Source organism: Hemiscyllium ocellatum, chromosome 5, assembly GCF_020745735.1.
Source record: "Hemiscyllium ocellatum isolate sHemOce1 chromosome 5, sHemOce1.pat.X.cur, whole genome shotgun sequence".
In the NCBI taxonomy this organism is placed as follows: domain Eukaryota; kingdom Metazoa; phylum Chordata; class Chondrichthyes; order Orectolobiformes; family Hemiscylliidae; genus Hemiscyllium; species Hemiscyllium ocellatum.
The window spans coordinates 102,668,808-102,695,120 of record NC_083405.1 but is presented as its reverse complement, the minus strand read 5'-3'; the positions used below and the strand labels follow the sequence as shown (position 1 = coordinate 102,695,120).

Sequence of the window (26,313 nt, the reverse complement as noted above, 5' to 3'; positions counted from 1 at the left end):
ACAGTCCGCAGATTCCTCAAGAACAAACCATGACAAGCAGCCCATACACAGCCAGAACCCCTAACCACCTTATCATACATCGAAGAAGTTTCAGAAATGACAGCCAGACTACTAAGACCCCTCGGAACCCTAGTAGCACACAAACCCACCAACACTCTCAAACAATAGCTAACAAACTTAAAAGATCCAGTACAACCCATGGACAAAACCAATGTCATCTACAAAATTCCATGCAAGGACTGCCACAAACACTACGTAGGACAAACAGGAAGAAAGTTAGCCACCAGGATACACGAACACCAGCTAGCCACAAAAAGATATGACCCTCTCTCCCTCGTAGCCCCACACACAGATGAAAAAAACACCATTTTAACTGGGACAACACATCTACCCTGGGACAGGCTAAGCAAAGACATGCCAGAGGATTCCTAGAAGCCTGGCACTCCAAACACAACGCCATAAATAAACACATTGATCTTGATACCATCAATCTCTCAGAAAACGAACGGGAAATGACATCACCACAAAGCCCAGGAACCCCATCCAGGATAAACATATAAATAGAAAGCAGGAGACAACAGCTTCACTTCACTTGGAGGTCGCCACTGACGATGTTACCTAGCCAGGTAATGAAACGTCTGGACATCAAACCTACAGCTCTGCGAGCAAACCTACACCCTAAACCTCAACCTGAGCTACAAACCTTCACAAACCTTGCCATGTTTAGCATTTAAACAAAAATGGCATACAGATCAGAGAAAGTAAACATAAAAAGGAGAAATTGGGAAGCTAAATAAGACAACAAAAGAAAATTCACACTTTTTAATAATTTATTTTATTTTCAAAATGTGTTTAATAATATTTTCTATTAGTGTTCCTGGAATTTCTACAGAAAACTGTGTTAAGGGACTCTTCAGCACAGTAAGATAAGCGTTAACATGGTCAACTCTGTAAACACACAAACCTCTATTGCAAGATTCAAGTTTTAAAATTTATCAATAGCTAAAGTGGGTATAGAAAGGCACTTTGTGGAGAACGGTCAGGCTGAAGAGCTACAGGAAATGGTTATAAAAACAGGAATCCAAGGGCTAAATATTAAACTAGTAAGTTACTGTACGCTTAATAGTTATCTCTTCTCTCGATTAGTTAACTAAGTTTTTACAGGAAGACAGATCAAATTCTCATTCAGAAAATGCAAAGTTGTTATGGAAGAAAGAGATTTTAAAATAGTTTGGGTAAGTCAATGACAATAAACAGAAAAGACTGCACTTATTTTTTAACGTTCTCCCCATTCTGAGACCACCTTGGCCTTTGGAAAACCATTCCTTGTGGAAATGATGATTTCTCCATACAACAAAATTACCATTTCTAAGCTCATGTTTTCTTGTGAGCTGGGAAACAGATTCAATCAAAGCTTTCAAAAGAGAACTGGATCAATATTTGAGGGGGAATGGTTGCGGGGCTATATGTAGGGCAGTCAGAATTCTTTAAAGAGCCAGAAAATGCTCAATGGATTGAACAACTATCTTCTGTACTGTATTATTCCATGATTAGTTTCCGCAGTAGGTCATAATGAATTATTCACTATATTTTTGGCAGCAAAGTCTTCAGCTACCTCAGAATGCCAATCTTGAACCGTCCTGATAAAACCCCATAAAACCTGCTCCTCTCATTCAAAAGGCTTCTTGCAACTGATTATAAGCATGCCTATGGTCATGTTCCTGTTTGATGTTCATTTCTGCTTGAAGTACCTTGGGGTATTTTAATAAAGTACAATGTAAATGACAAGTTGTTTGCAAATGAACTCAAATGACTCTGCAATAAGAGAGTTATAAATGGTAGCAAATGGCAATATGATCAATTGTCTTCAGTTAGTTACAATTAAGAACTTAATTACACAGTGCCATTTTCACACAAGCTTTGTTTCACCACTTGTAAGCCACCCAGAGAAACATAACCAAAAAATACAAATCATTTTCAACTTTTATTTTTCCAAATTTTATCACAAGGAAGAAGTTTGTTAGGTGATGAATATTGGAATAGAGATTCTTAAACCTCTATCAGAACAAGTTTAACTGAATGAAGCCATTTTTTAAACACCTGCTTCCATCAAAAATTCAAACACTTTTTCTGTAGTATAAACTGTACACAAAAGCAAGGCACTATACATTTTATAGATTCACATAAAAAGTTACTCAATTTGTGTAGCGTTTTCATTATCCCATGCCATAAATACATTTTGTTCATGATAGCATTGAAAGGTACAGACAGAACATTTCAATGACTGAACATGATAGTATGATTATCAGAATAGGTATTTGTGGCATGATCTCAGTACAAGCAGTTTTCGTTCAACTAGCCATCGTGTTTTCTGGTTAACGCAACAAAACTAGAGTGAATATATGTCATTAACAATTAAATATTTAGTCATCAAACCATAGTCACTTTTCATGTTGTATTATATAAATATAAACTCTTCATGATTAGCTATCTGCTACTCACAAAATAACACTTTACAAAATATTTTGCCTTCAAGATACACAGGCAGGATATGGCCGAGTAGCATCTGTTGCCCTTAAGTGCATTGAGGTCAAATGCGTACAATGGCATTGTCTCAATATGTCAACACTGTTAAAATTCATAGAGTTCCCCTCAACATGCACAAATCGACAAAACTCCCCCAAAAAGGCAATGCTGCCCTGAATGTGCAACTTATTTCCATAATGTGCTCTTTGACCAGACCACCGTCCATGACTGATCCACAGATGTCAAAATGATCTTCGGTGAAAGCTCCGTTACTAAGCATGTGTTTTTTAAAAAAAAACTATGCACTATGCTAAAAACTATTTAGAAAAGGCCTTTTGCTTTCTTCAGTTTAACTTGCTTCCATGAGGGCAGGACACTGAACTCTTCTCTCGTCATTTCCAGTGTCTTCTGCAAAAGAATGCATCATTTCATTAAAATGGTTTCACTTGCTTGTGCAGTTGTATGTAGGACATAAAATACTTAGCAACTGGAAAAACATGTTAAAAATGGGCAGTGAATAGAAATTGCACAGATCAGAAAAAACAATTAGGTCACCAATGAGAATGCAAAATTCTCCAGATAACTTTCTGACATGGGAATGGAGGCCCAGCAATCCATTACAGTGACGGAGATAAAATAAGACTTCCTGTTATCTCAGCAGATGACTAAGTAATAACTTTGGATAGAAGGCTGACAAACAAATAATCCACTAATCCACACTGACATTAACTGCCTACTGTAGAAATGCAAATAATGATTCTGCTCCCCCAATTAATAAATGCTATTAAAATTGATTTGTAAGTATTTGTAAAGAAATACAACTGCTACCCAGCCAGCACCAATGCCAAAAATTACAGTTACATTTTCCCACTTATTTACAGCCTAATATCAATAGCAGAGATGATAGGCTCACTCTCACCAGCTGGGACAAGTGTATGATGGAGCTTGCTCTGTTAAAAAGAAATTACACAAAAGTAAATATTGTGCTGATTAAACAATTGCCACAAGAACTTGATAATTAGCTTAATTCACTTACCCCTCTCTTCATTCTCAAAATGTGGCTCCCTCTAGTTAAGATTTAAGGTTAGAATATTACAGAATGGAATTTAAAACTCTGATGAAAGACTTTGCATTGGAACACTGTTTCTCTCTCCACAAAACTAAACAGCAGTGTGGATATATCCTGCTACTGATGGCATCGATAGGGTCTCAGAAAGGCAAGTTCGAATGATTACTTGCTCAAAGCAGCAGTGCACATTAGACCTATAGTTTAGATAGTTTATTTAGGATCAGTTTGTTGAGGAATAAGGTTGTTTCTGTTTTTAAAGACCTTGTAAAGATTTATAAACCACGTGTCACCAACATAAAAATGGCCAAAATTCTGTAATTCAGAAATTACAATTCACAAGGCAGCTATTTTGTGGAAGGAATACAACTATGTCAGGTCATCACATGCCCTTTAAAACGACCACTCTTAATGACTGCATATGAACAATATTTTTTGAGAATATTGTGTTAACAGTTTTATAATTTTTTTACACCTGACAAAGTAAATTTATCCACCTGAATTTATTGTGAAGCTAAAATCTCAACCAGAGAAGGATTTCAATCATTAGAGGAACTTAATCAGCAGTACGATCTATAGACTTGACCCTAAAATGAAACATCCCCTGCATTAGGAGTTTTTAGTTTTTCACAGGGTAAAATATATCTGCAAAGATGCACAAGCAATTTACTTCAGTTAATCAGTATTAGTACTGTACATAGTATCCTGACTTAAGAATTCAAGAATGTTTTTATCTTTTTGTTTTGTCGGCTGGCTCTTTGAAGCATTAAATGCAAATCTACAACATTTTAAATGACTACCTCTTTTTTTTATTGTTATAACTTCTGGGATTACATTATACTTTTTCATCTCAATTTTTAAAAAAATAACCTGTTCAGGCTTGATATGGCCCGAGTCCCTGGCAGGTAGGCCTTGAACCAAGACAGTCTAGCCCAGAGGAATATTGTAAAGTATAGGATAATTAAAACAATCAATTCATCTAAAAATAACTTGTTGTAATGTTTGTTATATACATTTACCTAGAAAGACACATATTGCAATTTTTACTTAAGTGTAAAATAATTTTTCAACCAACCTAGGAATAAACTAAATATATTTAAACAAATATTTTATGAAAAAATATACATACAATCCTTGTTTAAATTTGCAGGTTTTTCTGTCATATCTCAGCCTAAGAACAACTATTTTTTGTGCGTGTGTCACGGATGGTTGATCTAGTCTAAATTACAAGCTAGCTTTAAGTAAACTTATACTGCATTTAAGGTTCTGAAGAGAACTTCTTACATTCATTGCTAAAAATACTGTTTTTTTAAAGAGAAATTTCTTGAAGGGTTAAATAATAAATGTTTGCTTCTACTGTCTTACCTCAGGTTAATACTTCACAACTATCCTGTCCTGGGTCATGTTTTTTTCCTATTTTTCTTGTGGTTATGAATCTTGGTCTTGGCAATGATTTGGGTTTAGTATTTTAAAATTATCCTCTCAATACAAATTTTCTTAAAATTTAACACTTTAAATGATGCATTAATTTGGCGAATCTCTTCACAATCAAGCTAATTTGGTCATTGCTGTAACACAGAGTAGATTCCTATTTTACTTATCAGTATTTGCATCAAGGAATTTCCCTCCAACATTGAACACAGCCAAATGTGTAATAGCACTTCCAGTTTTTTTCATTCGAAGTTAGGAGAAGAGTAAAGGAGAACTGTGCTGGATTGGAGTTAAATTGGCAATCTTTTATTGTGCAGCCATATGAGCTGGTCTGAGATTTTCCTTTTTTTTAAAATTAGATACTTAAAAGGCAGCAGAATCGATGGCATCTGAGTGAAATGAGTTTTGTGGTCAAGAAACTCCCTTAACCAATGCACTGCCAAATCTTCCAGTTAGTATTTCAGCTTTACAAATTGTTAAGACTGCTGAGGTGCAGCTACAGTCTTCAACCAGCCCCAAAGGTAGACCTGAGGTTTTAGTACTACTGTCTAATTTCATACTATAGTCTCCATTATTTGTACTAATTGCTCTTCTACAGCAGATAGCCAGCCTTTAATAAAGAATTGGGCAAAGGATCAAATATGGTGAAGCAGTTTAAAGAATGTGGAATACCAAACCAAAAGTACAAAATCATAATTTTCAACCCTTCAAACACAATGTGATCGCTCCGAAAATAACTTAAAGTTACTAAAAAGACCATGATATTCTGCTGTCTTCCTTGACAGCAGAGGTCAAAAATTCAGATGACTAAATTTTGCTCAAGTGTTTTTCACATCTCAAAGAAGGTAATTTAAATTTCAAAGCAGAATAAAGCTTTGAATTATCAAAATTATAGTCAGGGAATTTATATTCTCTCTCATAATGATGTGAGGTGGAATCAGTCAAGGTTGACAGCAAATAACTCGAGTTCACTTTGACCTATCTAGCAGCGAGAGATGGTCTCTTTATGTAAAAGGGTGTATCTTAGTCACAATTGTCTGTGGCGTCTTTTTTGTTCTTGCCCTCTCACTTCATTAAGCTGCATTTCAATACACTGACAAAAGATATAGTTTGTCACGCTCGGTTTGTCACCCTCTCTGCCTGAAGAAGAAGATGCCAAGTTGACGGATGCCTGAGAATAAATGCCAAGATATCTCGGTGGGTACAGATACCATGCAGTTGCTCACTTCAAATTCACATCATAAGATCAAAACATCATAAAAGTATTGTTGCACGAATCACACTTGTTTATTAATCAACTGTGTCATAACTATTGGGTTTCAGATGAAGCCTGGGTTCATGCCCTGAAAAGGAGTACTTACTATTTATTTAGATAAACTGCAATGATAGTTAGCAACATATTTAGGCTGAAGTGTTTCAAATGCCTCTGTAAAATAATGCCCCGATGAGTTCAAGATATTAAAATTTTGATTAGACACTATCTTGTCAACCCCTTGCCTGTATAAATTGTACGATTTCCTTAACTGTTGAGTACAAGTACTTCATAGAAGCTATTGATTTAGAATTATAGAGATGTACTACACGGAAACAGACCCTTTGGTCCAACTTGTCCATGCTGAACAGATATCCCAACCTAATCTAGTCCCATTTACCAGCACTCAGCCCACATCCCTCTAAACCTTCCTGTTTATATACCCATCCCATTTGTGCTGGAAGGCCAGAAATTTCTTGCAGTTTATATTAACTATTTTGTATTCTCTTCAAAAGGGCAAAAAGAAATTAATCTCCAAGGAAAAAGAAATAAGAACTAAGAATTCAATGCAGTCAATAGAGTCATAGAGATGTACAGCATGGAAACAGACCCTTCGGCCCAACTTGTCCATGCTGACCAGATATCCCAACCGAATCTAGTCCCACCTGCCAGCACCTGGCCCATATCCCCCTAAACCCTACCTATTCATATACCCATCCAGATGCCTTTTAAATGTTGCAATTGTACCAGCCTCCACCACTTCCTCTGGCAGCTCATTCCATACAAGTAGTCTAAGGAAAAGTGAAAATGGTAGTTTCAACAGGAGATAAAAGTTTGAAACTTAATCTGACAACAAAATCCAATCATAATCTGAAAGAAAAGAAAGCACACACAGTTCAATGAAGTTGGGTGAAGTCACTATACCAAATAAATCTGAGTTTTGAAAGCAATTTGCTGGACTTAAGCCCACCGCCGTCATCATCTCTCATGGAGAAACTGGGAGAATGAAACGGAGTCCTTATAGGAAGTGGGGTGTGCGGATGTATAGAAGTAGTAATGGTGGGAGTCCAACCCATTTAGAACTAGACAGCAATTTAGATTGCTGTCTTCACACCATGCCACTAAGCACTCAATCTCTTTCCTGCATTCTGTCTCATTGTTGTTTGAGATTCAACCTACAATGGTGGTGTTGTCAGCAAACTTGTAAATGAAGTTGGGATGGAATTGGCTACATAGTCATTGTCTATAAGTAGTTTAGCAGGAGGCTGAGTATGCAGCCTTTCAGGGCATTGGGGTTGATGATTATGATGGAGGTGTTGTTGCCCATTCTTACTGATCGCGGTCTATGGGTCAGGAAGTTGAGGATCCATTTACAGAGTAGGGAGCCAAGACCTAGGTCTCTGAGTTTAGAAATGAGTTTGCTTGGAATTATGGTATTTAAGACAGAGCTGTAGTCAATAATTAAGAGCCTGACGTAGGTATCCTTGTTATCCAGTTGTTCCAGGATGGGTGTAAGGCCAAGAACTGTGGGCCTGTTACACAGGTAGGCAAATTGCAAAGGATCAAGGCAATTTGGGAGGCTGGAATTGATGTGAGGCATGACTAACTTCTTGAAGCTCTTCATAATAACGGAGATCAGAGCCACTGGGTGGTAGACATTGGGGCATGCTGCATGATTTTTCTTTGGCACCAGGATGATGGTGATCTTCTTCAAGCAGGTGGGGACTTCAGATTGTAGTGGGGAGAGATTAAAGATGTCTGCGAATACTCCCACCTGCTGAGAGCATGACCGGGGACTCCATCTGGGCAGGTCACTTAAGTGGATTCTTTCTTCATAAGGGCCAGTCCAATGTCTGAGGTGGTAATCATGGGTACAGTTGCATCAGAGGCTTTTGGGGTAAGTGATATAGTTTCACAGCCCTTCTGTTCAACGCGAGAGTAGAATGCATTGAGCTCATTGGGTAGGGACGTACACTTGTCTGTGATTCTGTTTGATTTCACTCTGTAGCCCATTATGTTGTGTAATCCTTACCGCAATTGATGGGTGTCTGTATGGTTTGTCTCAGCCTCAAGCTTAGTTTGGTATTGCCCGTTAGTGTCTCTGATGGCTTTACAAAGGTCATACTTGGATTTCCTGTATAGGTCAGGGTTACCAGACTTGAATGCCTCAGACCTGGACTTCAGTAGGGAGTGAATCTCCCAATTTATCCATGGTTTCTGGTTGGGGAACATTCAGATTTTCAGCGTGGTCTTTGATACACGTACTAATGAAGTCTGTAATGGTAGTGACATACTTGTTTAAGTTGGCCGCTGAGTTCTTGAATATGGACCAGTCCAATGACTCTAAGCAGTCCCGTAGAAACCCTTCCGTTGCCTCAGACCAACAACTGCCTTACTTTCTGTACTAGGACCTCACGCTTCAGTTTCTGCTTGTAAACTGGGGAAGAAGAGCGCAGCAATATGATCAGATTTTGCAAAATGAGACCGGAGGATGGAGAGATAGACATCTATTCACACTTCTTGTTAGCACTCCTCTCTCTCTCGGCTTATCAGCTCTTTGTTTGTCTATTCCCTTTTCTTTCTCCTTCCCTCTGGGCTCCATCTCCATGTAATCTCTTCAGCATCCCCCCATTCCAATCCCCTCCCACTGATCAGCATAAGTACACCATTTCCCAGCTATTGTCAGTTATGATAAAGGGTCACTAGACCCTTTTTCTCTGGACAGATAGCGCCAAACCTGCTGAGTTTCTCCAGCAACTTTGTTTTTACTTCAGATTTCCAGCATCTGAAGTTCTGTGCTTTTACCTTGGTGAATGCACAAATCATCTTAGAAGACTTTTAAGAATCATCTCAGCTCCATGACATCTCTGCAAGAGTTTCTCAGGGCAGATTTCTAAAACAAAAATCTGCTCAGATGTGGTATGATACACCTCTGGAGTAGGTAGGACTTGAACTCAAGCGTTTTGGCCCAGAGGTAGGTACATTTTGACTCTACCATAAGAGCCCCAGGTGTTCTTCGGGGGATGTACTAGGTTCAACCACCTTCAGCCACTTCATCAATTTAATCATTTATTATAAATTGGAATTGAAATTGGAATGTTTACTTAAGATTGTAACTACTGAGACACTGTGCGTATATTGATATACAGCAAAACCTGAAAAATATGGAGGCTTGTAACATTCACATGTTGAAAATGCAAAGCAATGACAATGTCTAACAACAGAGAATCGAAACCCCTTACACTCAATGGCATTATCTTCACTGAATCCTCACTAACAACATCCAGGGGTTACCAATAACCAGAAACTGATTCGGACTAGTCATAATAATACAAAGCATGTCAAGGACAAGGAATTACGTAAGTAACTCATTTCTTGACTCCCCAAAACCTGCCAATCATCTACACGGCACAAATGAAGGGTGTGATTGAATGCTCCTCGCTTGCCTGGATGGATGTAGCTCCAACAACACTCCAGAAGTGTGACACCATCTGGAACAAAGCAGCCCATCCACACAAAAAACATAAATTTCCCTCTACCACTGACACTCAGCAGCAGTGCTTACCAACCTATAAGATGGACTGCAGAAATGCATCAAGGATCCTTTGACAAGAGCTTTCAAACAGACAACTGCTATCACCTTAGAAGGATAAGGGAAGCAGATGAATGGGTACACCACCACCTGTAATTCCTTCCCAAGCCACTCACCATCTTGCTTGAGAAATATATCACTGTTCTTTAACTGTCATAGGATCAAAATCTGGGAACTCCCTCCCTCATGGCGTTTGGATCTATCTAGACCAAATGGATTGCAGCAGTTCAAGATGGCAGCTCACCACCATTTCCTCAGAGGCAACTTGGGATGGGCAATAAAGGCTGGGCAAGCCAGTAAAGCCCAAATCCCCTGCATCAATAAAATAAATTAGGTTATATGCAAGTGAGCAGTTAAGCACACCAATGAATTCTCACCACGAACGGGCTTATTGTTTCTCCATACATTGCTGGGAGTCTGACATATGGCCTCCTTCACAAATTGTGCCCACCTGCCGTCTTGCCCACTCTGGCAGACTTTAATAATTTGCTGCCTAAGGTGATTTTCATCATCTAAACTTTCATATTGGATCAGTTTATATGGCTTGGAATCACTACGAGGCACTATTGAAATTTATGCTATTTAAGGGACAAAGGAGTTTGTTGTTAAAAATTTCCCTAAATCTCACTACTTGCTCATAAGTTTACCATGCACACATCACAGGAGAGTGTTCATCTCTGATGGGTTATAAATTGCCTCCATAATCCAAAGCAAACATGAACTCAAGTAGCCTAACATCTGTACAGTCCGGTTGCTGTCAGCTGCACCAGCTTGGCTTCCAGGTACAAAAATTAATGACAATAATTTATTGCAGGAAAGATTGGAAATCTATTCAATATCTGGTAGAATTAATGCATTGTCTCAAAAAAATTTATTCACAATTAAATGCCATCATTTGGAATTGATGTTGAACGTTGAACCCATCTCGCATTGGTAAATTTAATGCAAGGCAATCTTGTGCATTTAACATTCAGTGTGTTTTAGGAAAAAAAAAGGCCAAATGTGAAACTGTACCAAAGGATGTTGCAGTTTGCCTAATACAGTTTTCACCACGATCATTTCAGATTCAGAGCAGCAGAACTTACCTGGAAATCTTCATCCGTCAAATAAATTTCAAGCTTTAATGGATCAACACCCTCTGGCAAAGGCCGGGCTTGAAGTTCTGCCAGAGGGTACTGCGTCTTACATAACTTGCTCAATACATCCTCTACCAAAATTATTTTATTGCAGCCTTCAGCTTCCTAGGATTTGAAAGAAATAGAAAAGAAAAACAGGTTGTAGGAAACCAATATGACCAGCAGCAGCATGAGGATTTGAAAATAAACATGAGTAAAATCTTTACCGCTTCAGTGATCTCTGCGACATCTTCCCTGTGTTCCCAACTGGGAAACATATTTGTAAACGTCAGTGGTTCAAAACCCGCATGTATCAGGTAGGATTTTGGTGGCTTCTTGGCATTCTTTACTGTGATCAAATAATTGAAGATCATTATGTTAGTTACCAAGCATCACTCCAACTGTAATCAAATCTTCTCTCAGACAATATACACAATGAAATAAGGAAACACTTTGTTTTGCTAAACCACACATTTAAATGTATTTAAACATGCATGACCCGCTAAATTTAGTTGGCACAAATCTGCTATAGAAGCAAGGTTATTGAATAATAAACTGATAGAAGAGTTGAGGTCATAATCCAAGCAAATGAGTCTGACATCTTATTACTGACAGCATCTTGAATTTTGCAAAGAATGCCAGTAAATCCCATGGTCAAATTACAGTAAGAGTAATACAAACTCTCATTTCTGTGGTGAAGGTTTCTGCACTGAAAAATGAGATTCTATAATGTCAGCTTTCATAAGGACACAATAAAGCTGATGGTGGCATCAAATCTGGACAGCAACTGTTAGCTTGGTGGCAAGGAGTTCCAAAGGCTGTCAGCTCAGAAGCCTTGCGTATGTTTAAGAAAAAGGTAGACAGATTCTTGATCAGCAGGAGAATCAAGGGTTATGGAGAAAGGAAAGTGGACGTGAGGAGTGTTGGATAAGCCATGATCCTATTGACCGTAAGAAATAGGAAAAGGAGTAGGCTATTCAGCCCCTCAAGAGTCGAGAGTGTGTTGCTGGGAAACACAGCATCTGAGGTGGAGGAGAATCGACGTTTCGAGCATAAGCCCTTCATCAGGAATGAGGCTTGTGGGCTGGGGCCGAGAGATAAATGGGAGGGGGTGGGGTTTTGGGGGGGTGGGGGAGTGGGGGAAGGTAGCTGAGAAAGCGATAGATTTGGATCATGGCTAATCAAACATTCTTCAGGTAAAGCTGGAGGCTTTGAATCCATTGGAAGCAGTGAATTGTTGTGGATTATTTCCCATAAACACTGTAACCTTGTGGAGAACATGCTGTGACAGTATAAACGTACATGTGATGCAGGGTTATTGACTGTCAAGACAAGCTAATAGTATTAGTTGCTTACTAAGAAATGTTTAAGTAATGTTGATCTTGGTTTGTTCATTACAGTAAAGATATTAAAATTTGAAATCATCATGAGATTCCTTTAAGACGATCCCCAGGAGTTCAAATCTCTTGTTTACAGTTTACAATCTCTACAAGGAGTGTGACACTGTCTTCATCAGTGTTTCTAACCACAAATTGCACATGCAATTGACTTGGAGTGAAAGCAGTTTCCATCTCAGAAAGTCTAACAATTGAGAAAAAGGGATCAATGCCAATTGCATAACATAAATATAACATGTTAATAAAATACAAAAATCATATATCTACTTGACAACAAATATTCATTAATCTGCAACGTAGTTTTCAGGATGCTGATGGGAAAGTTTAAGTTCTCTCCACATTGCTCTAAGGTGTACTACACAAACAACATTGATTATCTGGCAGACAGCACCATGACAGCTATCTGTATAAACCATTCAACAATGATATCAATGAGGAAATCGGCTTAGTTGCCAAGAAAGAGGCTAATAATGCAACCTGCTCCTGTTCTCAGCCATGAATGCTTTAATTATATGTGGCAACAATATCCCAAGTCCCGTAGTCACTTTTATAAAATTCTTTCAGACAATATGGATGTTGCAGACAAGGTCGACATACTTGATGACTGACATGGAACGATGGGCCAAAGGGCCTCTTTCCATGCAGTAAATGTTTCTGGCTCTGTCTGTTATCCATTTAATTGTGTAATTGGAGATGCAAATGTTGGCTTTGCCAACGTTGACCACCTAACTTGAAAGAATAAATAAATTAATAGGCCCATAAAATGCTTAAGTGTTACTGCAGTATGTGATCTTTAGCTTTCAACATACGATTCCCACTTCCTTTTATTTTCAATGTGACACTATGAACATATCCTTGAGATACTCACATAACATATAGAATATAAGGTGATATGAATCTATGAGACTACACAATTGAGGATATATCATCTTTTGTCAATATATTAGGTGTTATTCTCAATTATCTTGTCCTAAACTCATGCAGTACTTGTACAATGTGGTCGATTTATACTGCATATTAGGCTCCATTTTCAGAGGTCAGACACTGGACATGGGAATACTTTAGAGCTCCACCCTACACAGTCTGCTTTAGCCATGCCCAAGGTTTTAGTCAACTGAAAGCTAAGGAGCCAGTTTGCTCTCCAATCAGGAGCGGGGCAGAAATGGCAGATCTTGACACTCGAGGGCTAATGGGAGATCCTCAAATACACAGATCAGAAATCCGACCAGCAGAGATGGGACTTGCTTATTTGATGCTGAATACTGTGATACAGAAGCCAGGACAAGTTTTTTGTCACTTCTTGAAATGTCACAGTTGCATGGCTTTGATCCTGGAGGAACTTGGCAGCCATTATGGATCGGATTGCGTGCTCCATCAGGCCCCACCTCCTGCCCAACCAGGATGGATGTGATCCACATGGATGTGGGCCTCCCACATTCCAACCTGGTCCTTTATAGGCCCTGTGAAGTAACAATAATTGATCTCCAAGGCCATCCTGGTGGGCAGCCAAACCAATCTGAAACTGCCCTCTTTCAAAACAGGTCAAGGTTAGGGATGTAGTAGGGTGAACTGACACGGAGTCCAGCAGCATCTGTGATTTGGAACACAAACTTTTTAAAATCCATTTATTAATGCTACAGATAATGGAGGGCATGTCTAAAAACACCACTTTTATAAACTATCATCTTTCACTTGATGAGTACTAATTACGTGCAACATTAACAAAGAACATTAAATTATATTATTCCAAGATCCTTCAAATTGCCCTCGCCATCCAGTGTGGTCATCCTATATTGAGGGCAACAAATGACATATTTAAAATGTTTATAATGTAACAAAAACAAGGATGGCATGACATGGTGGTTATGACTAACAATCCAGAACACTGGGCTAATGACCTGTGCAACAAAGTCAGAATTGCTAGAGAAACTCAACAGGTCTGGAAGTATCCATAAAGAGAGAAACAGAATTAATGTTTCGATTCCTGTGACTGTTTGTCAGAACTGGCATAACGTTTGAATCCAACCTCGGCAGATGGTTAACTATGTATTGAATAAAATCTAGAATTAAAAACTAATCTAATTGCAATCACTACTGACTGTTGTTAAAAACCATTCGGTTCACTAACAATTTAGGGAAGGAAATTTCCTATCCTTACCTGACTCCAGACCCACAGCAATGTGGATGACTTTTAACTGCCTTTTGAAATGACAAGTGTTATGAAGGTGCAGGTGTATACTGTACCTTTAAGAGAGACAGGAAGCTGGCAAGGACTGACTGAAAGCACAGAGTGTGCTGAACAATTCAAACATGTAACATCTGGTTGAAACAAATAGTTGGAGTTGCCATGGAACAAACAAATTCAAATTCAGCCATTCCATTTAAATTATGCCCCAGATACCAAAGTCCAATCGAATTTGAATTTAATATTTTGATGACATCAAACCAATGCAATGATCTGATGTTTTGAGGTATAAAACTGGACATTTGAACAGTTAGGGGGAGAACTGCAAAGCGCACCAACAAGTACAGACTGCTAGCTGGAAAACTCTCTGAAAGGTATCTGTTCGTACGAAAAAGTTGTGCAGCAGAAGACTGAAGAGAAGATGACTCAGAAAAATCCAGAGGAAAATCTACAAAGGAGAATCAACAGCTGGCTGGTTTTGAAACATGATTCTTTTTTGTAAGTTTTTATCGGACCAGTATTGTAGAGTGGCAGGTAAAAGATAGATTGAAGAGAAGGGAGTTGTAAATAGTTGTGGTTTTAATGTTCTCTTTTGGACTTAAAGAATAAAACTGTTAATTTTTAGTTTAAATAGTGAAATCTGGGATAGTGTCTTGCCTCTCAAAATTTAAGAGATTACGGCGCAAGGTGATTTCTCGGTGTGTCAGGTTTAAATTAGGAGAGGGGTTTACCCATGTCATAACATAAGCAAGCATTCAACTTGGGCAATTAGAGATGGGGAATGAACATTGCTGCAGCCAGCAATGGCCTCACCCCAGATGCAAGTAGAAAAAAGGCCCAAAACATGAGAAAATAAATACAGGGTAGGGAAGAATCAAATAAGCAGCAGAAGGTAACATTACAACGTAACCACCTGTAAATTAAGTGATGAAATTCCAACTACTGATTAATACCTTCAATTCTTTAGATGGTAATTGCCAATATCTGTAGCGTACCTTTGCAGTATTGTAGCACTGTCTCCATTGCACATTTCCGGTCGGCGTCCCAGCGAATTCGGGCAGACCCTGTGATTTCATTTTCTGTAGGCCACCAGCCCTGCCAAAGGTATACCTCGTGGTGATTGTCCACCAAGAATAAAGCTGGACATAAGAGACAGAAGATGCTGATATATACTGGAGTACTGCAAGTTTATTGAAACTTAGCTACTCAAAGTATCAGGCTCTCTTTTTGGTCAGGAAGGTATGGATTTATATCTGGTATTTCTGGTGAATGTTAAGGAAATTAAAAGCATTTTGCAGAATTGTTCATCTGTGATTTAGTAGAATCAGAGAATCCCTATAGTGAAAACAGGCCATTTGGCTCAACAAGTCCACACCAACCCTCCGAAGATCCATTCCCCACCCTATTACTCTACATTTCCTCTAACCAATGCACCTTTTCTACACATCCCTGAATACTATGGGCAATTTAGCCTGGCCAATTCCCCTAACCTGCACATCTTTGAACTGTGGGAGGAAACTGCAGCATCCGGAGGAAACCCATACAGACATGGGTGGACTGTGCAAACTCCACACAGTCGCCTGAGGCTGGAATCCAATCCAGGTCCCTGGTGCTGTGAGGTAGCAGTGATAACCACAGAGCCACCGGGTTGTCCTTTAAATCACAACTCAATTCGGATTTCTTAGGCAGAAATCCTAAGGTTGGCAGACAGCCCCAGAAGGACAATTAGTGGCCAATTGACAAGACTTTGAACAAGCCTATTCAGTATCCATCAAATTCTGACAGTGGGCTGAATTCACGCAGAGTGAGATATCTGATTCCTCTATGAGGGGTCATCCCGCCTTCTGCTGGTTAATCTGATTGGCTCTTCCCACAAATTTGTTCTCATACTGCCACCAACTGTACAAAATGCAAAGGTCAGAAGTGGACAGGTCCACTAAACAAAGTGTGGAATATAAAAACACATTTATAAAGAAATTAAATATCATTAGTTACAACCATTAGAAATTGCAGCTCTTATTTATATCAACTTTTATAGAGCATCACATCAATAAATAAAAGCAAGAAATAACAAAGGATTTGCTTTAAACAAAGTCTGCTATAACTCAAATTCCATTTTTGGTGCAAATACATCCTGATTCCACAGATAACCAAGCAAAACTAAAAAGAATTGGCCATCCCACATCACCACTATTCCATCCTCCAGCTTAGACCACAAGAAATAAGAGTGGAAGTAAAGCTTTTTGGTCCATTGAGTCATCATGGCTGATGGGCATTTCAACGCCACTTATCTGCACTCTCCCTGTATTCCTTAATTCCTTGCGAGATTAAGAATTTATCAATCTCTATCTTGAAGACATTTAACGTCCCGGCCTCCACTGCGCTCCATGGCAGTGAATTCGACAAGCCCACCACTCTTCTGGCTGAAGAAATATCTCCTCATTTCCATTCTAAATTGATCCCCTCTAATTCTAAGGTTGTACCCAAGAGTCCTAGTATCCCTGCCTGACGGAAACTATTTCCCAGTGTCCATCCTTTCTAAGCCATGAATTATCTTTTAAGTTTCTATTAGATCTCCCCTCAACCTTCTGAACTCTAACGAATACAATTACAGGATCCTGTATATGTTAGACCTACCATTCCGGGGATCATCCATGTGAATCTCTGCCGGACACGCTCTAGTGCCAGTATGTCCTTCTTGAGGTGTGGGGCCCAAAACTGGACACAGTATTCTAAGTGGGGCCTAACCAGAGCCTTATAAAGTCTTAGCAGCAGCTTTTACATTCAAACTCTCTTGAAATAAATGACAACATTATATTTGCTTTCTTAACCACGGACTCAATCTGCAAGTCAACCTTTAGAGAATCCTGTACTAGCACTCCCAGATCCCTTTGTACTTTGGCGTTATGAATTTTCTCACCATTTATAAAATAGTCCTTGCCGGTGTTCTTTTTTTCCAAAAGGTCAAGACCTTGCATTTGCTCTCATTGAATTTCATCAACTATTTCTTGGACCATTCTCCTAAACTGTCTAAATCTTTCTGTGGCCTCCCCACCTCCCCAGAACCACCGCCTGTCTGCCTAACTTTGTATCATCGGCAAACTTGGCCAGAATGACCCCAGTCTCTTCATCCAGATCATTAATATATAAAGTGAACAGCTGCGGCCCTAACACTGAACCCTGTGGGACACCACTTGTCACCACCTGCCATTCTGGAAAAGAACCTTTTCTCCCAACTCTCTGCCTTCTGTCATAGAACCAATCGTCAATCCATGCCAGTAGCTCACCTTGAACACCATGAACCCTCACCTTACTCAGCAGCCTCCCGTGAGGCATCTTATCAAAGGCCTTTTGGAAGTCTAGGTAGATAACATTCACTGGGTTTCCCTGGTCCAACCTGCTTGTTATCTCTTCAAAGAATTCTAACAGGTTTGTCAGGCACAACCTCCCCTGAGCTAGCTGAGTTTCACAGCTCTTTTGTTCCCTGTAATCCCAAGCAATTAAGGTACCACCATGAGACATCTACTCATCTCCATCTCTAGCTATCCATATAATCTACTGCCCATTTCCCAGGTGGCTGCCCTTTCAGGAACAGTCAATTCATTCCTTGTTCAGTACTTTTGATGCAACCGTAAATTAGTGAAATTGGATAATCACTTTTCAAGCATTTATATTTTCAGATCACCCACTGGATTTAGAAATAAAACTAACCTGGCTGTTGGGCAGTGTATAAATCTTCTTGTAAAAATGGCATTGAGTTAACCATGGTGGGCTCCCTGGCAGGATATAGATACTCAGTGGCAACAAACTCTCCGGATGAACTACTGAGGATAAAGAGTCGAGGAGTGAAGTTGAATTTTCCAGGATCTGTGAACAAATTGTGTTTTTAGAGTTCAATCATACGAAGAAAGGAAAAGTTACTAATACTTCAAATGGCAACATTATATTGAAAACAGGGTGTACTTTCAATGATTCATTTCCCAGAATCCTAAACCATCCATCACAACCACTAAAGTAGTACATCTCACTCAAAATATACCACTTTGAACTCCACTAATGTTGTGTTAGAGTATCACCCAAGATTATGTACTCAATGTATGGACTGAGGCTTAAACACAATCTTGTTTGCAATACCTCCTTCTGCAGATAGGAGTCAGGTTCTGTCTAATGATACTCAGGATTTTGTCAGGATTTACAACACTGAACGAGTTATACAATTGCAAGATATTGTTGATTGAGAAGTGAGAATGAGCCATTTCAACCAGCTAAAATTGAGCACACCTTCGACTATTAACATATTAAACCGTCACTTATTGTTCGGTTATATAGATAAATGTTAACATATTGGACATGTACTTAACAGTTCATTTTACAGTTGAGAAAAAATAGAATATGGGGCAGAATGTTATAATACATTGACTCAGCTAGTACCATTGCTTTCTAGACAGAAAGGAATATCTTTCACACTATTCAGTGCAGAGTGCGATAGTTACTTTTTCGCGAACTAGAAACAGTTTGAAGTACATGGCAGCCATAAAGAAAGACTTGCTTAGACCTAATACCGTCACTAATCACTTGCAGAATTATTTCATACTCAATCAGAAAACATGGTTACCTTGTAACATGCAGTCGTAGGCTTTTCGGTCTCTTCTTCCCAATGCTTCAAAGAACGTCACTGTTTCAGATCCCTCGTCACATTCATGTATGGTCACATTGATACTACTGTGCAGTCCTGCTTCCAATGGACGCCTGTAAAATATAATTAAGTTATTTTGTAGTCTGTTGTAGTTACAAAGAGTGACTAATGTTTGGTCAGGGTATAATCTACCATTAGTGTTGTGACCTTTTAAATAAATGTATTAACATGGGGCCATGCCAGTCTGCAATTTTCTTCCAGAAGGGCAAAAACAACATTGCTTCAAAAGGAGGGAAAAGGAGAGGCTGTTCATTCTTTTTAAAGCAACATGCCCAACCTTTAATCATTCAAGGCACATTAACTTACTTATCCACTTTTTGACAAAATGTTGCTAATATTTTGTTAGAAAGTGTGGCAACCAATTTGTGCTTAGCTAGAAAGATATACATCAATTTAGTAAATGACAAGATATCCTGTTTCAGCGATGATGGGTGAAGAGTGAATCTCATTCAGGACAATACTCTTTTGAATAAATACACCAGGGGCTTTGAAAAAAATTATAGATAGGTAGGGCCTGTGTTTAAAGTTTCATTGAAACAATATTACCTCTATAAGTATACAATAAATGGCAGGACCCAGAGGAGCATTGATATACAGAGGTACCTTGAGATGCTAGTCCATAGCTCCCTGAAAGTGGCAACTCAAGGTGGTAAATAAACGCAGTGCCTTCATTAGTGGGGGCATTGAGTGAAAATGTTGGCAAATCATGTTGCAGCTGTATAAAACTTTAGTTAGGTCACATTTGGAATATTGTGTCCATTTCTGATTGCCAACTACAGGAATGAAATGGAAGCTTTGGAGAGGGTTTGAAAAAGATTTACCAGAATATTGCCTAAATTGGAATGTTCTGGCTCGAAGGAGAAGTTGTACAAACTTGGGTTGTTTTTGCTAGAATATCACAGGCTGAGGGAGCAACCTGATAGAAGTATATAAAATTATGAAAGCGACTGATAAGGTGGAATGTTAAGAGTCTTTTCCCCAGAGCGGAAAGATCAAATACTCGGGAATAAAGGTTTAAGGTGAGAGGGGAGAGTTTAAAGGAGATGTGGGAGGGAAGCTTTTCTTTCACACAGGAGGGTGGTAGGTACCTGGAATGCGCTTGTCAGGGAAGGTGTGAGAAATAGAGATGATAGCAATGTTTAAGAGGCATTTAGACAGGCACATAAACAAGCAGGGAGTGGAGGGATAATGGACCATGTGCAGACAGATGGGCTTAGTTTGGAGCAACATCATGGTTGGCACAGATATTATGGGCTAAAGAGAATGTTGCTGTGCTATAGTATTGTATATTCTGATGAGGGGTTCCTTCATTTGAGAAATTTAGGATTTTTACAAAGAGAAGCAATTACTGTTTTTAAAACATAACCTCGCTAATTTAATGAAGATCTTAAGAATTAAAAAAACAACCGTGGTTAATTGTATGCTATTGATTTGAAAAATGTTATATATCATTTTCTTGAGATTGCCACAATAATAGCCATGATGTGGAGGTGCCAGTGTTGGATTGGGGTGGACAAAGTCAGAAGTCACACGACACCAGGTTATAGATTTTTGACGTTGCAGCTGTAATAAGTATTTTAAACACTCTGCATACAAGATGTCACTGCTTTAAATCAGTCCATCTTAAAATCTCTAACCAAGAGTTGAAATGCAAGCTTGTATTGACTGAGTGAACAACATAGCCATAACTGCATGATGATAGGTCCAAAGATAATGTGTGTACTATAATATGAATATGCTACATCAGTGTAACAGTTCACCTGTATTCTAATGATATCACCTCCAAATGGACAGCAAACCTTGGCCTCAATGTCGGCAAACAGCTCTTATGATGTACAATGGAATTCTTTGTACTCAAGCTTAGCATAGTGAACTTTGCAATGGGTCAGTGAAATTAACATCATGGCTCTAAGGGCAGATAAGAAATGGAATACTCTGCAATGAGTGGCTCACTGATTGTCCCCGACAGCCTCTCCACATCCACCTAGGACAGTGTAATTTGCTCAGGTATTGCCCTGACACTGGCCCGAACATCAATCTCCTCTGTAATGTCAGCACAGGATGACTGCAGTTTGTCTGAAATATAGGAGGTGTTGCATCAAAATTCCTTTGACAGAAGATTTCTTCCCCTGAGAGAGACATGAGCTACACAGTCACACAGCACTATGATTCAGATGCACTCCATCTTTCCTTCCTTGCTGCTGGGTCGTTGTCCTGGAATACCCACCCTGTAATATGTGGAAGCACAATTACATGGACTGCAATGGCTCAAGGCCATCATAGGTTTTGCAGGTCAAGTGAGAATGAGTAATAGAGTCATCCATATGCTTAGAACACACTTTTAGAAAAAGTTTTCTTTTGTAGGAAAGCATTTAGAACTTCCTTTTAATTGTTAAAATAGTGTATTTAGTCAAAGACAAATGTTCCATGTGGAATATCTGCATTTAATTATTTTACAAAAATAATTTACACAAATACAATTCTGTGGTGATCCTTGCATTCCCCAAGTATTTGTTACTTACAGTTCCTTGATTTTGTTGGCTTCAGTCCTTCCTACCACCTTTGTATGTGGTTGCGCTTTGCAACCATGCCATAAGTAGATGACTGCCTTGTTGACATTCAGCAAAATCATGGAAGTTCTGGATCTCAGGCTACTACAGTGACACGCAACTTCAAGCAAGTTTCCTTCCATTGGAAGCTCTCCTCTGACACAGTACAACCGCCAGTCACCTATAGAGGGCAGTAACAGAAAGCACATCAGGATCAATTATTACATGCTCCGTATAAGCTGAAAATCAAAAACATTTTTCGTGCACGTGGTCTATTCCAACAGAAACCCAGATGGCTTCGCTATGTTCCAGTTTACACAATTTTCCAAAGGATATGAGAAAATGTCACAGCATTTTCAAAATACTTACTTTAGAATTGTGTAAAAGGACTTGTTTTTATCAGAAAATGTAGCTTTTATTTTTCTATGTCAATTTTTTTGAGAAGACTGAGATTTTTTTAAACCAACACAATACCCTTTGGAATGCCATGATTGAATGTGCCTCCATTCCTTGTTCTAGCAGTGTATTCCATACCCTAACCACTCTGCATTAAAAAGCTATTCAGAAACCTTTTCGTCATGTCACCTCTGGGTCTTTTCACTGTTAGCTTACATCAGTGCTCCCAATTCCCAATTCTTGATCCCTCTCCAATGGGAGCAGTTTCTTTTTATTTACTAGATATCTAGATCCCTCAAATTTGAATGCCTCCGTCAATTCTCCTCTCACACCTGCTCTCAGAGGTAAATAATCTCAGCTTCTCCAATTTATCTGCATAACTGAAATCTTATCTTCTGGAACCACTCGTATAAATCTTTTTTTGCATGGACATAATACCCCAGATGGGGCTGAAGTAGTGTTTTATTCATGCTAAAGTGTTCTTTGCTTTTGTACTCTATGTCCATGCCCTATTTATGAAGTACAGGTTCCTGTATGCCACCACCAACACTTTACCAATCTACACTGCTACTTTCAATGATTTGTGCAAATAGACTATATCCCATTTCTCCTCCCAGGCTTGGTCTCTCTGCTTATGCTCCCCTTCCAGTTATACCCTTGGTTGATGTTACATTCTGATGTCTGAACAAAGAAAGGTACTATTTCACACATCCTGTACTTAATTTCCACCGGTCCACCTACTCCATCAGCCAATGTCTTCCTCATGTTTTTTTTATTATTTTGTCGAATTTATCATGTTTAGAGATTTTGTGTAATTTAGGAATTCTATCCAGTATACCCAATTCTAGGCCATTAATGTAGATCAAGAAATACAATGGTCTAAGTGCCAACTATTGTGTTTCTTTGAGCTACTGTTGACTAACAAATAGAATAGATTCAGTTTATTTGAAATGCTCAAACAGGTTTATTAATAGCTTAGACTATGACTTGCAGTTACAGATAATTATATATATGCAAGCTCCTGCTAATATGATCCTCTCTGGATTGTACATGGCAGTCAGTCTTTTGGCTTGCATCCTTGTCCTTGGCTCATCAGCATATTAAACTTCGTAAGTAAAACAACTCAAAGCAATACAGAAATCCTCTTTTATTATACCCTTTGCCCAAAGATAAAACACAAATATTAACAACAAAAATTACACATACAATAGAGTAGTTGCAAAATTCTTTATATGCAGAACCAAGAATTGGATGGTCGAAGGGTTTAAGAGTGCAATGTATTGATGGTTTACTAATCCTTCTTGGTCATGTGATGGTGTAACCTTCCAGAGATTTAAACTTCACACTTGGGTGTTCAATGTGTCAGAGTCTTGTACATTGCATGTTAATTGTCAACCTGGTGGTCTTCTGCACCTCCATTACCGGTATTCATTCTTGCTAGTGTTTTATGCATAATTTTGTAGCATCTAGGCTTGCAACACACTTTGGATACCTCTGTGGATATCGATTGATTGATTGTTACATGTACTGAAGTACAGTGAAAAGCTATGTTTATGCGCAGTGCAACCACATCATACGAAGCAAGGATGTACAGATGAAAATGACAGACAGATGTACACAGGTTACACTGCACAGGGCATACGCAAGGCAAGATCAATATTAGTAAGATCAGCATTACTTGAAGCTAGAGAGTCCATTCATCAGTCTAATAACAGCGGGGAAGAACCTGTTTCCTAACCTGATGGTGTGTGTTCATGCATCTGTATCTTCTGCCTGATGGAAGAAGTTGTAGGAGATCATTACCAGGGTGTGATGGGTCTTTGATATACAATCTCCCTGTGAAGGATGTCAAACCAACTTTCTGCCTAATATGCAGATTTGTTCATTTGTTAATTCTGGACCTGCATGTTGGCCATGCACCATCTTCTTTCTGCTATGCACTTTTTTTTTTGAGTGTTTGTCGTATACTCCTGAGGACTCAGTTGTATGATGGCTTGGTATGGTTGTCCTGACTTACCTTCTAAGCTTGATCCTTGCTGGCGATGGTAAGCCCAAGTCCAGAGGTGTGGTCAGCTTGGTACCAAATTTGCAGTAGATATCAAAGTCATTTTGCTATACGTTTACCAGAGGTCACCGTAGTCTAAATGGTGCGCTTGTCAATGATTGCGCCAAGTAATTTCCATTGATTTATAATCCATTTCCATCATGAACTACTTACTGAGTAGGTATGTATGGAATTTTTCATTAATAAACACTAGAGAAAGTGCTTCAGTTGAATTACACTCATCATAATCTTCTGGATCAAAATGCTATTGGTTTGTCATCTTGCACAAGGTAAATCCCTAACCTTTCTGACAGACATCAACTTCTGGGATTGTCTTCTTCCTTTAGCTGTAGTACAGCAGGAGACAAATTTCTGCTGACCTAGCCTGTTCGAGTGATTTGAACATTCGACTTTGTTCAAGTTGGGATAGATCCTCAAAAAAGCTGATCTGACCTACATCAACCTGGTCCTCTTGCTGCTGAAACAGAGATCTAGATGTCAGGCATTAGTGAGTGTAAATTTTGGTTTTGCACATCACTGCAGTATCAATGGCGATACATCTAGGAACATCTTCTGTAATCCTGCCCATACTTTCAGTTTCACAAACACTAAAATTCCAAATGGTTTTCCAAGAGTATTGATTTCCTGAAATCGCTTTGCCATGTGAACTGATCAATATCAGTGTTTGATATTAGCTTGGAGAAGAATTGAGCTCCTGTGCTTTAGCGTTTCAGTTCCTCCCATGTTCTAATTTTGTGTGGACAACCCTTAAGTGAAAGGTTTAGATGTTTTGGATTCAAATGTCTCTTCACTGCGCCATGTTTCTTCAGCACACACGTAATAGAACTGTACTGGTTGTGTGTTGATGCACATGAGGGATAACACCAACCTGTTCCATTTCATCCAGTATTCGCTTATGCTTTTGTTGTACAGGAACGGTGCACTTTTTGGTGGGAGAACTGACAGAATTTCATTTTGTCAGCAGTGCAACTCGATATCACCCTACAAGTTTCCCATGGTGCCACATCCGTCTGATAACAAGGTTTTTATTCATTATGTGATGTGGACATCATTGCCTGGAGCAGCATTATTTCACCAGTTGCCTTTGAGAAGGTGATGGTATGCTGCCTTCTTGAACTGCTACAATCCATTTACTGAAGGTAGACCCAAGCTTCCCTGGTCCCCCGCTCCCTCAAGTGCCTTCCTTGTGCTGGACAAATAAATTTTGCTTTTGCAGCCAGAACTCAGGAGTTCTTAAATGTGTGACCAGTCCAGCTTAGTTGGTTTCAGATAATTATGGCCCCAATGCTGATGATATTGGCACCTTCAAGATTGCTGATGTCAGCATGTCCCCCCTCCCAGCTGATGTGGAAAATCCATCTCAAACAGCATTTCTGGTATTTCTCAAACATTGAGTTGGTATCCAAGTTTTGGATCCATATAGAAGTGACAGAGGGATAACTGCCTCATACACAAGGATCTTGGATTCAGCATGAGTGTCCCAGTCGTCAAAGACTCTTATCTTAAGGCAGCACTCACAGATTGGATGCAATATTGAATCTCTGCATCAATTGCAGCTTTAGATGGGAGGTGGCTCCCAAATGGGGGAAATGTTCCACATGGGGGAGGATTTCTCCATTGATATTAATGGAAGGATAGACTGGAACTTTGCCTGGAACGGTAAAGGGCTTAAGTTTTCTTGAAGTTGAGACGGAATCCAATTCTTTAGTATGCTTTCATGAAGACATGAACTAATGCTTGAATATTCTCTTTCGAGCCAGCAGAGATGACACTGTCATCCACATACTGAAGTTCCACAAGTGAAGTCAATGTCATTCCTTCTCATTTCAACTGGTTGAGGTTGAAAGGTTTTCTGTCCAACCTGTGGTCAATGTCCAGACCACTGGGAGGGATGTAGTTCCACAATGCTGTTAGAGAGGGAGTTTCAGGATTCTGACCCAGTGACACTGAAGGAATGGCAATATATTTCCGAGTCAGGATAATGAGTAGCTTATAGAGAAACCTGCAACTAGTGATGTTCCCATGTGTCTGCTGCCCTTGACC

The 26,313-nt window shown here is 39.2% G+C and overlaps 1 protein-coding gene across 9 annotated transcripts in view; it reads right to left on the bottom strand.

Annotated features, from left to right (window-relative positions):
• Positions 1-857: 857 nt before the first annotated feature.
• The window catches only part of svila (supervillin a), a 354,707-nt gene continuing 329,251 nt past the window's right edge, over positions 858-26,313 (bottom strand). For all 9 annotated transcript variants that reach the window (XM_060825046.1, XM_060825048.1, XM_060825050.1 and 6 more), the window contains 7 exons: positions 21,783-21,990; positions 19,180-19,313; positions 18,276-18,431; positions 15,560-15,703; positions 11,210-11,331; positions 10,953-11,108; positions 858-2,934 (listed from right to left, as the gene is read on the bottom strand). In XM_060825046.1, the coding sequence (XP_060681029.1) occupies positions 2,848-2,934; positions 10,953-11,108; positions 11,210-11,331; positions 15,560-15,703; positions 18,276-18,431; positions 19,180-19,313; positions 21,783-21,990 (1,007 nt within the window). In that variant the 3' untranslated portion in view covers positions 858-2,847. The remainder of the gene's footprint in view (positions 2,935-10,952; positions 11,109-11,209; positions 11,332-15,559; positions 15,704-18,275; positions 18,432-19,179; positions 19,314-21,782; positions 21,991-26,313) is intronic.